Raw genomic sequence first — 13,566 nt, 5'->3', positions numbered from 1 at the left:
GATGGACGGTGGAGACCGGCACTCTACAAATATTTGTGTTCTGGAAGAGCAGCCACGTGCAACATCAGTACAGTAGCAGTCTGAGCATGTTGGTTATTCATGATGGAAATGTACAGCGCAAAGGAAGAGAAGGACAAAATGAAGATACATGGAATTCCTTGGTAGAGTTCTCGCGTGGTGTGTTCTTCGTGAGAAGGAACAAGTTATTTCGTGCATGGACTTTCACGTGACAACATTGATCAGGTGCATGTTGCCGTAAACATTTGGCGCTTTGGACCACTAAAGTGCGATGATTGCTGCTTCTGTGTGGGGCGGCGCCAAATGAAAGGCACGGATCGGTATGATGCGATAGCGTAACCAACCAACATATAAAGCCCCACTTTAATGAATGTGCCTGCGTGGGATAACGTGAAGGGTCTTGGCAGGCTGATATCACCCTCCCATATGAAAGGCCCGAGTTGGCAGCTCTTGCCAAGCGTAATGTCAGGAAGCCCTACGTCCAGTTAGTGCTCAGCCATGTCAGCTACCGCCTCCCACGTAACGAAAGCGTATTAAGGCGCCTTAATATGTCCGGCCAGGCTGGCCCACCTTAACCTAATGTGGCCTTGGGTGACATCGCGCGACCTAAGGTGGCCGCAAAGTGACACATTCTGCGAACGACAGTATGAGCCATTAAAGGCTTTCGCCTTAAAAATGGAGAACACTGAGTCTGCCTTCGCAGTAACTTATCCAATTTACCAGCCAGAGACGGTTGGCAACTCCGCTCTTGGTTGTCTTAGAATCAATTTAACGACATTCTTACTGTTAGATCAACAGAACCAATTTTGAAAGGTGAGCCTTCAGAAAGTGGATCACTGGGAGTGCTTCCAGTTTCGCAAAATATGCTGTTTGATGTCCTGGCGGTATTCGGTGGTGCTATAGCTTTTTTTTATTCCGCTAAAACTATATAGACGATGCCTCTCCTGTGCACCTTGTTTTTTTTGAAGTAATGTACTCACAATACGAATTTTTTGAACGATTCGATTAGGGCTCGCTGGGCTGGCCTTCCCCGCTCAAGGCCGGGTGTTTCGGTAAGCACTTATGAAAATTCCCAAGAGTTTATTCTTAATCCGCCTTTTGCGGGAGGATGTGGTGCCATCATGCGGGAGCGGCGAGCAACACATTGGACGGCACACGGCCGGTCTCGAAGGAGCTTCTGACGGCAGTGTAGCAGACGTCGCGAAATCGCACCATACGAAATGGCCCCGCCAACGCAGGTAGAAAGCGAAAGCTCCCCCCTTTTTGGCCTTCGGGGCGGAAAGTAGTCACAGTGATTCCAGTATCATGTTCACGTAGTATGGGGGTTTGTTACAGCTTTTTCACAATGCACTCATAACACGCATATACTGTCTTCGTATTGAGCTTGTAGCGCGGGCCATGTAGCGCGGGCTGTGTTCGACGCGACAGAATGAGACGCTCTCAGCGTTCAGGTTCACGAAAGACTTAAATTTATTGAAAAAAAAAGAAAATAGAAAGGAGAGCGCGGAGGCAGAGAGAGAGAGAGCGAGAGATCTCAAAGGGAAAATCAGCCAGGGGTTTGTTGATGCGCAGGGCTAGGTGGAATTGTCTCCTGTGATTTACGAGCGGCGCATATGCGTGGGGAGTCTTGAGTTACCGAGCACAATGCGGTCACCGCGGCGCCAGCATGGTGCAATGGGCGTCGCTTCCTCCTCGCGTCGTCACAAGCTTGAAGCTATAGGATTTCATCTACGAAGCTTGGCAGAGAGACACTTATCCACACCCCCTGAACAGGGAATTGTCTCGAAGCCTGCACAGAAGCCTGCAGGAAACGCGCGGCATTTTTCTGGCAATGGATAATTCAGCGCTGTAGCCGGTTTCTGCCCCAGAACGGATATGGTCGCAGTAGTGAAAATGTTCTCGATGCAGAGAGAATGGTCATTCTGTTGTGAAAGGATCCACAACCTTTCTGCCTCCACCGCGATTTCTGCGGAATCAACGACCTGGTGACACATGCGCATCTCCTACATATCGGATGCGCTTGTCGGTCTGAAAACAACGCTGTACTACGTCCAGAGCGCTCCACTACGCAAGTGAACGAGCATGAACCCTCCAGGAGACTCATTTGTGCCGGGCAGTTTCCTTGCCGTTGCAAACGGTTGGACGAAGACGACGACTTTCAAGCTCCCTAACGAAGTGCACCTGATTGCGTAGACCGAAGGAACAAAAAAAAAAATAATGCTTTGGTGAGAACGAAGGCGAGCCTGTAAGGTAAAAAAATAAAAATAAAAACTGAGCGTTGTGCCAGAGCGTCAATCGCGTGATATTCTCCGAGTGGCAAATACACAGATACTACAGGTATGTATGCATCTATAGGGAATGTGCTGCATGTTGAAAAGTACCTACTGGAATTTGCACCAAGCCTGTTAAGCACCAGTGATAGCTGCAATGAGGATTTGTTCGGTGCGTGTTTGCTTTATGTGCCACCGGGTCTGATGGCGATGTATTTTGTCATTTGTTTTCTTTATGTGCGAAAGAGCCGGGTAGCACAGATATCACAGGCGGCAGCGTGCGCTGGACCGTAATATTTAGCATATTTTATCGTGCCTGCCACCTGGATAACAAGAAAAAAAAAAAGATACGGCATTTGTTGTGATTCACCGCCATTCGCGAGCCTCATGAAAAGCTCAACCACTCGGCTCGCGAACAGCGGTGCATCACAACAAACGCCGTATTTCTTTCTTGTTAGTCAGACGGCAGTCGCGATAAACCATGCTAAACATTACGGCCTATCGCCTGTAATATCAGCGCTACCCGGCCACTTCGCACATAAAGAAAACAAACGACAAAATACATTGCGATCAGGCCCGTCGCACAGAAACCAAACTCGCACAGAACAAATCCTCATTGCGGCTACCACTGGTGCGTTACAGGCTTGGTGCAAACTCCAGTTGGTACTTTTCATCATGCATATTTCTTTTAGATGCATACGTACCTGTAATACTGTACTAATGGGCGACTTCAATGCCAAGGTAGGGAAAAAGCAGGCAGGAGACCGGGCAGTAGGTGACTATGGCATTGGTTCTAGGAATAGCAGGGGGGAGTTACTAGTTGAGTTTGCACAGCGCAATAACTTAGGAATCATGAATACCTTCTTCAGCAAACGGAAGAACCGGAAATGGCATAGAAAAGTCCTAACGGGGAGGCTAAAAATGAAATTGAGGTATTCAGCTCTAACTGAGGATGACGACATTACCCTAGAGGCAAGGAACAATAATTTCAGAGATATCATTACTGAGTGCGCGGTAGAAGTAGGCGGTAGGATAGTTCGAGAGGATACCGGTAAGCTGTCTAAGGAGACGAAAGATTTTATTAAGAAACGCAAGAATATGAAATCTTCCAATCCAACAGACCAGATCGAATTGGCCAAGATATCAAAGCTAATTAATAAGCGCAAGGCGGCCAATATCAGGAAGTATAACATGGAGAAAATTGAGCATGCTGTAAAGAAGGGGGAAGCCTTAAAGCGGTAAAGAAGAAATTGGGCATAGGCAAAAACCAGGTGTATGCGATAAGGGACAAGGCGGGCAACGTCATCACTAATATGGAAAAGATAGTCAAAGTAGCCGAGGAGTTCTATACAGATCTCTACAGTAGCCAAAGTAGTCAGGACCGTAATGAGATTGGCGGTAGGGAAAAACAGTCAGACGTTCCACCAGTGACGAAGGACGAGGTCTAGAAAGCCCTAGAAACTATGAAAAGGGGGAAATCAGCTGGAGAGGATCAGATAACTACAGATTTGCTGAATGACGGCGGGGATATCGTGCTAGAAAAACTGGCCACCCTGTATACGCAGTGCCTGGTGTCATAGACGGTACCGGAACCATGGAGGAATGCAAACATTATCCTCATTCAGAAGAAAGGGGACTCTAAGGACCTTAAAAATTACAGACCAATCAGCTTACTGTCTGTTTCGTATAAGGTATCGACTAAGGTAATTACTAATAGAATCAGGACAACCTTAGACTGCAATCAAGCAAAGGATCAAGCAGGTTTTCGGAAACGGTACTCTACCATCGATCATATCCATACCATCAATCAGGTGATAGAAAAATGCTCGGAATATAACCAGCCCTTATACATAGCATTCATTGATTACGAAAAAGCATTTGACTCAGTTGAAACCTGAGCGGTGATGCAGGCATTGCGAAATCAATGGGTAGACGAGCCGTACGTGAAAGGGCTGCAAGATATATATATATATATATATATATATATATATATATAGGATAAGTAAATAGACGTACTTGGTTGCTAGAGGTTACATAAAAGTGAAAAATTGCTTCATACTGTTTCCAAGTTTATTTGTAGTCGACGTTTCGGCAGGAGCCCTGCCTTTCTCAAGACTGATGGTACATGATTCTTGTTTGTCTTCTTATAGGGTTGGCCAGAGGTGATACAAACAATATGGGCACACACAGGTGAGTCAGCTGGACACGCACAACACACACATACACACACAGCTGCGGAGAGCAGGCTAGGCCCAATGGGCCATCAACCCAAGGCACCGGCCGCCGCGAGTCATCTGTATACAGTACAAGACACAATACAGGCAACCGCGGAAGAACCTTGGAAGGGAAAAAAAAAAAAAAAAAAAAAAAAAAAAAAAAAAAAAGAAAGAACACGAAAACAGGTGGGGGAAGGTGTCTGCTGCAGGTGGTGAGAAAATTATTCTTCTTGTTCTCACTAAAAGATGGGAGCGCCCAGCGTGATGAGAAAATCAGGTGGACACTGCTGGTTAGAAGAACCAGCAGGTTCTAACCAGGTTCTAACCAGCAGTGTCCACCTGATTTTCTCATCACGCTGGGCGCTCCCATCTTTTAGTGAGAACAAGAAGAATAATTTTCTCACCACCTGCAGCAGACACCTTCCCCCACCTGTTTTCGTGTTCTTTCTTTTTTTTTTTTTTTTTTTTCCCTTCCAAGGTTCTTCCGCGGTTGCCTGTATTGTGTCTTGTACTGTATACAGATGACTCGCGGCGGCCGGTGCCTTGGGTTGATGGCCCATTGGGCCTAGCCTGCTCTCCGCAGCTGTGTGTGTATGTGTGTGTTGTGCGTGTCCAGCTGACTCACCTGTGTGTGCCCATATTGTTTGTATCACCTCTGGCCAACCCTATAAGAAGACAAACAAGAATCATGTACCATCAGTCTTGAGAAAGGCAGGGCTCCTGCCGAAACGTCGACTACAAATAAACTTGGAAACAGTATGAAGCAATTTTTCACTTTTATATATATATATATATATATATATATATATATATATATATATATATATATATATATATATATATATATATATATATATATATATATATATATATATATATATATATATATATAGTGGCTGCACAGCAATTATAGTTCTGCATAAAGAAAGTAACAAAATTCCCATAAAGAAAGGTGTTAGGCAAGGAGACACAATGTCCCCAGTACTATTCACAGCTTGCTTAGAGGAAGTATTCAGAGACTTGGAATGGGAGCAGTTAGGGATAAGGGTAGATGGAGAATACCTCAGTAATATGCGATTTGCTGATGACATTGTCTTGCTTAGCAACTCGGGGGATGAACTGCAAATAATGATTGGTGACCTAGACAGGAAAAGTAGAAAGGTAGGCTTGAAAATCAATATGCAGAAGACTAACGTAATGTTCAACAGCCTCGGGAAGGAACAGCAGTTTACATTAGGTAGCGATGTACTGGAAGTAGTAGGCGAATATGTCTACTTAGGACAGGTAGTAACCGCAGATCCGGACCATGAAAAGGAAATAGCAAGAAGAATAAGATTGGGATGGAGCGCATTTGGCAAGCACTCACAGATTATGACTAGCAGCTTACCGGTATCGCTAAAGAGGAAAGTATATAACAGTTGCATTTTACCTGTACTCACCTATGGGGCTGAAACGTGGAGGCTACCCAAGAGAGTTCTACTTAAGTTGAGGACAACCCAGAGGGCTATGGAACGAAAAATGGTAGGGGTAACATTAAGAGATAGAAAGCGTGCAGAGTGGGTCAGAGAAATAACTCAAGTTACCGATATTCTAGTGGAAATTAAGAAGAAGAAATGGGCATGGGCAGGACATGTAGTGCGAAGAGAGGATAACCGATGGTCGCTTAGGGTAACAAACTGGATTTCAAGGGAAGGAAAGCGTAGCAGTGGACGGCAGAAAGTTAGATGGGAGGATGAGGTTAAGACGTTCGCAGGGGTCAAGTGGATGCAGCTAGCACCGAACTGGGTTAAGTGGAGAAATATGGGAGAGGGCTTCGCCCTGCAGTGGGTATAGTCAGGCTGATGATGATGACGAATAGTAGTTTCATTTGGTGTCCTGTTGAAACTATTCAGCGAAGTGAGCGCTCTTTTTCGGCCTCCAGGCTCTGTCTTAGCAAGGCGTGAAATGGATCTCATATTTGTGAAGCGTACTGAAGCCGTGAAAGTTGTGTAGAACATTTGTTTCAGAGATGATGGTGCATGACTAAAATTCTGACGCAAATACTCCAGGGTACAATAAGCTTTAGATGTTATACTCTATGCAACTTCCAACACAATTTTGTTATGGTAACTTGTAAATACCGGTACGAGATGACGCATTCTAACAAATTATTAGTAAGGAAATAGGAGCCCTACAGTTAGAAATACTAACCCGCATCGCTTTGCATTTGTTAACGTTAAGTTGCATTTGCCACTTAGTTTATTTAGGTCAAGCTGCAAAGCAGTTATGTTTAAGTCATTGCTAATTTTTCGACGCATAACGCAGTCACCAGCAAGCAAACATATCTTTGAGGAAATATTAGTAGGCAAATCGTTAACGAAAGCGGGCCCAGGACAGACCCCTTAGGGACGCCTCAGCTATCTAGGGCTAAGGAGGAGTTGGATTCATTAGAACAACAAATTGAACGCGAGACGTGACGTCGGGTTTATATTTAACATGCTGAGTTTGTTTAATGGCAGTGAATGAGACACAAATGCCGAAATCAAGACAGTCAGTTAGAAAACCTGCGTCGAGATTAGTGGGTAAGTCACTTGGGTTTCGCAAGAAGATAAGCCTTAGTCATGCTGGTTTGTAGTAAAGAAGTTGTTTTTGTCAAATGAATTAGCCAGACGATTACGTGTCTCATTATTTTGCAAGGCATGAATTAAGAAAAATTGGTCTCTAATTTAAAGGATTGTGAGAATCACCGGATTTGTTTGATTTGGTTGTCTGGGCTTCAACGTCCCAAAGCAACTCAGGCTATGAGAGGCGTCGTAGTGGAGTACTCTCGAAATTTCGACCGCCTGGGGTTCTTTAACGTGCACTGACATCGCACAGCACACGGGCGCCTTGCTTTTCGCCTCCATTGAAAAGCGGCCGCCGCAGCCGGGATTCGATCCCGCATCCTTGGGGCAAAGAAGTCGAGCGCCATAAACACTGCACCACCGCAGGCGGTCACCGTATTTGTGTATTGGTGTTATTTTCCCTGTTTTCCAATCGAATGGAAGCATGCCAGTATTATATGAATGTGAAAGTAGGTATTGGAATATGATGAAAGAATATTCAAGGGTGTTGAGTAAACACTTTGTGGTGATTTCATCAACACCGTACGAGGATGTAATTTTCAAGTTTTTGAATAAGGCCATGATATCTGACGTTTCAAAAATAATGGTATCCATGTTTGAAAAGTTAGTGCATCGTAGAATGGATGGGTTGCTGATAGGCACTGGTGATGAAAAAGACTGTACGAACGTGGTGTTCTTTGAAATGGGTGTAAGTAAAAGCGTCCCAGAAAAAAAATGTCCCCGGAAGATAAGGCCCCGGAAAAAAACATCCCCAGAAGGAAAGACCCACGAGGAATTGACCCTAGGAAAAAACGTCTCCATGGCAGAAATTTGTCTCAAAAATTACTTTTTTTTTCGAATTCATTTTGCAAAAAGAAAAAAAAAAGGATTTGTCTGATCCTCACTTCCCCAGCTTTTTAATCACTCAGTAAGACAGGCATCAGCTGGTTAATATTACTCATTAGGAAACATGCAATCAGCTGGTCGAACTGGTAGTTTTCTAGAACACGGTAGAAGTGGTCACTGAAAGATCTTCGCAGATGTTCTGGTGAAGGCGTCGACCCTTGTGATGGCGACAGTGTAGATATGGCGATATTGCAGCGCAGGTCATGAAACATTGCACTAGGAACGCACTGACCACAAATGCCGTTGAAGCTCAGAATGATCCAGAAAGGCACTTGCCCTCTGCCAATAATTTTCTGCTGCCATCAGTATTTTGTTATGAACGCCTCGCATCAGTTTGATGTTTGGCCACTTCAGATCCGACAGGTGACACAATATTGAAATCTGCGCCTTATAACACGTGGAAATAAAAATACGGTAGAAAAAAAACATAATTCAAGCTGAAAGCATAGATGATGTAAAATAAAATCAGTAAAAGATGGTAAAAAAAAAATTTATTACTGATAAGCCGGGTACCAGGGTAGGCGAAGCTTGGCTTTACAGTTCGTTTCCCATTTGGCGACTTTTGTTGTGGGGACGTTTTTTCCGTAGTCACTGTCTCCGGGTACGTTTACTCTGGTACCGTTTTCTTTTTTTCCGGGGACGCTCCCATCGGAACCCGTTTAGATCGCAAAGATGACTTGGCACCAACACACCAGCCTGTTTTAATGAAATCTCCTTTCTCAAGGGCATTATTATAAAATGTGCATTTAGTCTTTTTTAACTGTATTTTTATAAGTAGCAAAGTTTTTTTTGTTTTTTGTATGGAAGCCAGTGTGCGGGGTTTGACGACCGTTTAGCGTTACGAGAAAGGCGCTTTTTTCTATTAGATAGCATATTGAGGAACTTTGTATACCAAGGGGCTTGATTATGTGAATAGACGAGATAAAGTGGAATGTATCGAGACTTTAAATCTAGTATTTTATTCTTGAACAAGCACCGATTTGTTTCGATTGACCGTTCATAAAGCGGTGGTATGTGCTCATCAATAAAGCAACATATATCTCAGTGTTTATTGCAGAAAAGTTAACTTAGTTGTAATTTTCTATTATTTTCAGTTGTTTGCATTGCTATTATTGAGAGAACGTAAGCGTGAAATGTAAGATGTCTTGAGCCCAGGTACGTGTGTTAAGGAGAGGTTGTCTGGCGAAGACGTAAGCACTAGATCAAGAATCGAAGATGAGCACTGTGGTTGACGCGTCGGTGAGACGACGATTCGTGATAAGGAAGAGTCACTATATAGTCAATACACCCATTCGATGAAGGACTGCAAAAAAGGATTGGTATGTGAGCATAAAATATTTGAAAAATTAAAGTCACCCATTATATATATATTGAGGCTCCAGAATAACGTATTGATAGCTGGTTAAAACAACCGTGCAGGTCATTACAAAATGACCAAGAACTTGATGGGAGATCGATAGAGAACACCTATGAGAATGTAAAGTTCACTGTCAAACAACACCAAAGAATCTCTCAATCTAAAATCATCGGTACCCAAAGCACGTCAATTTGATTATTAATTGCAATAAAGCCTACTCTTGCGATGCGATAAAAACGACATATTTATTTTCCAACAAAACAACGCAGAATATTACTTGTGAGCCAAGTACAGGCTATAATCGTTGATAACACAGATCGTCTTTCTGGGGGGGAGATAAGACGATCTAGAAACACGGTCTCCTCCCCGTGCGTTTCCCTGGCAATTTTTGGATTGCGCCCTGAGCGAAGAATACGCCGGCTGTTGTCTTTTTCAGTTACGCTGTTATCAGCTTCATTGTAATCTCCCGACGTCACTGAGCTCAGTTTGAATGTCATGTGCTTGCTTTCCCCCACGTTTTTTGGCAGTGTCGCGTTGCAGGCCAGTATCTTCGCTCATAGATATCAAGTTATCTTTGAGGTCTTAGCGCTTGGAAAGGGCTAGTTGTTTGTTGGACGTCTCAAAGTTTACTATTGGTGGTCGCGTTTTTTCCTTGGTAAACTGTCCTAGTCGGTGTGCTCTGGCTAGGTTGTCGCTTGGAATATCTACCTTGAGTGCACAATCAAAGGGGGGGAGGAGAGGAATCAGACTACGTTTCATCTTCAGATCAGGAAGTTGGTAAAATGTGAAATTTTCGCTAGAGCGATGCTCGGCATCGTATAGCTTGCAAGGCTAAATGGAATCTCTTAACTCGTCAAGGTCAGTCTACCACTGGTCACAAATCCGTTATCTCTAATCTTTCTTTTATACCAGGAATGAGTTTATTGAAAAAGCCATTGAGCAGTGCGAAGGTTTCGTGGATTTCACATCAGCACAACGCAGCGAACAGAACGACTTATGTTTAAGCTCTGTGTGGCATAAAAGACGGGCAATTGCTGTGAATTTGATGTTTGGCAACAACCCGCATCGGAAAATCGTTGGGTGGCTGCACGGTATAAGAATATTTGGGGACTCATGCGTTGCTTGGGAAAAACAGAATGATCCCTTTTTTGCTAAATGGATGAGCTTACTCGATTCAGGTGGCCGACGCTGAGACGGCACTGCTTCGAACGCCTGGGTTGATTCTCTGCTTGTCTGTGTGCTTTCGTTAGAATTGCCATTTTCTTCTGGCGCTTGGACGGTTGCATAATTTGACGTATTTTGAGCACTATATCCAGCTTAGCAAGGGACGGTTTCTCATCTCGAGGAGAGTGACCACAGGCCTTTCCTCTTTCCCTGCTTTCGGAAACACTGTTAAGAAAAACCTGCTTGCATGTCAAACAGTGCAAGACTTAGCGAGCACTGTGCGAGCTTTTTCAAAGGTGCTATCAGTGATACATGTTCGAGTGCGCCCCTTCGTCGGCTTCTTTGCCGTTTGCGAGCTGCCAATTCTGGTCTCCTCCTCACAGGTTGCAGCGGTTGAATAGTTTGATTTGTTTTGTTTCATATGGGGCTGTTTTTCAGCTGGATTCCCATGATCGGCCTAGCGGTCATCGCTTTTGGAACAGGCGGCATCAAACCGTGCGTGTCCGCGTTCGGTGGAGACCAGTTTTTGCCAGGCCAGGTGAGTCGGATGACATCATTGCTGGGGGTTGGGTGAAACCTCTAAAAGGCGTGTCTGACCACTGCTGCATCTCGCGTAAGCACAGTGCAACACAGGCAGGACGAATGCTTTTAGTTGCACGAAACAAGGGCGCCACTTCCTGTTATAACCGCTTCATACCAGCAGTCGGAAATAATTATCCTCAGTGATGGCCACAGATATATAAGCACACGTGCTAATAATGACTGTTAAACACGTGTCATGCGAAATTTTGACATTTCTCATTTCACTTTTCTGCTGAGCTATTTTTCGGTTTGAACCTTGCAACTTAACAGCCGGACAATCAATCATTTATAAACCCAGAGATGGGACGCCAGTTACGACAATTGAAATAGAATGTTCTGCGGCACCAAAAAGGCTAAACAAGGGCGACACGATTTATTTTTACCAAAAACGTCGCGCCTTCCAGCGATGTCAACATTCCAATTTCTTCGCGATTGCGATTGTAATTCGATTCTTAGCTAACCTATTGTATATGTTCGATCTATGCGAATATTCGGAAATTACGAGATTTCTTGTGCTTTTCAACTCGTGGCCAGCGATTGGAAATTTCAAACGGCGTTCACTGGTTGTAGCATTTCACATCAGTCAACTGGCTCATCTCGTGCAATGTGAGCCGATACTAATTAGGCAAGAGAGCGAAGCTTCGACGGCGGCATTGAAAGCTCCCGCACAGTGGGTCGATCACTGTGCTGTACGGAACACGTCTTCGGAACATCGCACGTAGGCATGCCATCGCGTGGTCGCTTCACAAGTTTCGTAAAATCTTGTCAATTCAATCCTTATTGATTCGGTTCCGGCGTCAAGAGACTCCGCACATGAGCGGGATCGCATTGGTTAATTTGGACAGCATATTTAAGAGTGAAAGCGTCCTGGTTAACCAAGGCCTTCCATCAGTGCCGACGAAAGCAGTTGCTGTAGTGACTGGGCATACACAGTTGGAACAGGAACGAAGACGGAACTAGAATTGTCTGGAAGGTATAATAAGAGTGAACGAAGTATATATTGCGAGTACGAAGTATATATGCTTGAGAAACGTTGAGATGTCGATGGGGCCTATATGACGGTTTTAGTTGGCGGTAGTGTTCCTTAATTGTGATCTTATAGGCCAATGCATCATCCCGTCCTCGGGGGGCTTGGCCATTGGATCACAGGCGCCCTTAATACTGCGGTCTAGCTGACGAGCCAGCTCATTTCCTGTGATCCCTGCATAGCCAGGGACCCACCGTATAATGACTGACTATGGAACCAAGGAACGTAAGGCGGGGTGTAATTCTGTTTCCAGGCCAGAAGGAATTAGCCGAAGCTGCAGCAAGCGAATAGTCGCCATGGTGTCAGCGTAAATGGTGTACGACCACGTACGAGGAAGCCAAGAGAAGGACATGAATGATAGGCACAATCTCTAGAGTAGCGATGGGGGGGGGGGGGGGGGGGGGGAGGATTGCTGCATGGGCCGCATGTTTGAAAGGAAGGGTTCGCCTGTAAAGGGGTGAAGATTACATATGAACCTGTGTCCGATATGGCGGCTTCTGTGTACGCTACGGTCTGTGTGGATAAGGGAGTACTGTGGTTGGCTGCCTGCGCTTCCCTGTGACCATTATTCGTGCAGCAAGCAATAACCGAACCTGAATTTACTGAAACAGTGAACTCGTCCTTGTTATGGCAAGCACGGCAATTGGAGTCCCACACTTGCACAGTACACGTCAGTGTCATACTTCCGTATTCACAACCAGATGTAGCGTTGTAATACGGGGGATGATTGCGTTTTCCCCCCTTAGTCGCGGCTGACAGTCCAAACCGCCGACCCCACCCAGTGATCGCGTCACGCCGACTCCTGCAGACCGTGCTCTTGGGAATAAAGCAACAACACGTGCTGACAACAAACAGGCATTTATTGCTGCAGTAACAACAACGCCAGCTAGCAATAAAACACGCTAATGAATGCAGGTCGTCTGGCTCACCAGCAGGGCTACAGGCGAATGTTCGCCTACGCTAGGGCAGGTGATAAACTCCGAGGCCGGACAAAACGGGCAAGCGGGAAAGATCCCGCGAGGTTTCATCTCGCCGGTGACTGCCGAGTCGCGCGAGGATGCGTCCGCTCGCGTCGAGTTTCCGATGCCGCAGAGAACTCGCTTTCCGGCGTGCTCGGGAGAACGGGCGGGGGGGGGGGGGGGGGGGGGGGGAGGCTCCCGTGACTCCCCAGCCACTGCGACGCTGGCGCCACCTCTCGATAGTTAATGATAACCACTAATGCTGACGCCATTTCGCGATAGTTAACAACGCGAGGGAAAGCCGACTTTAAAGGGGACAATGGGAAATCGTTCCCCACATCACAGACTTTCATTCGAGCTTGTACTCCAAACAGCCCTCGAGGCCTGGTTTTCATTTCAGGCACTAAGATGCACTCCTCGAGTGGAGGAGAAAACTCGAGAATTTCGAGTCAGCAATCCTCAACCGGCACCTCACGTAAACATAG

At 45.4% G+C, this 13,566-nt stretch overlaps 1 protein-coding gene across 8 annotated transcripts in view; it reads left to right on the top strand.

The window, feature by feature from the left end:
• Positions 1-13,566, top strand: part of LOC146206929 (solute carrier family 15 member 1-like) — a 413,844-nt gene that overhangs the window by 189,598 nt on the left and 210,680 nt on the right. For 7 of the 8 annotated variants that reach the window (XM_084596447.1, XM_084596907.1, XM_084598780.1 and 4 more), the window contains one exon: positions 10,952-11,051. The exons of the other annotated variant lie outside the window; for it this stretch is intronic. In XM_084596447.1, coding sequence (XP_084452573.1) covers positions 10,952-11,051 — 100 coding nt within the window. The remainder of the gene's footprint in view (positions 1-10,951; positions 11,052-13,566) is intronic. 8 annotated transcript variants of the gene reach the window in all.

Source organism: Amblyomma maculatum, chromosome 1 (genome assembly GCF_055883805.1).
Source record: "Amblyomma maculatum isolate TAMU_Amacu chromosome 1, ASM5588380v1, whole genome shotgun sequence".
Taxonomy (NCBI): Eukaryota; Metazoa; Arthropoda; class Arachnida; order Ixodida; family Ixodidae; genus Amblyomma; species Amblyomma maculatum.
The sequence above is the reverse complement of the archived record's forward strand: the minus strand, read 5'-3'. Positions and strand labels throughout refer to the sequence as shown.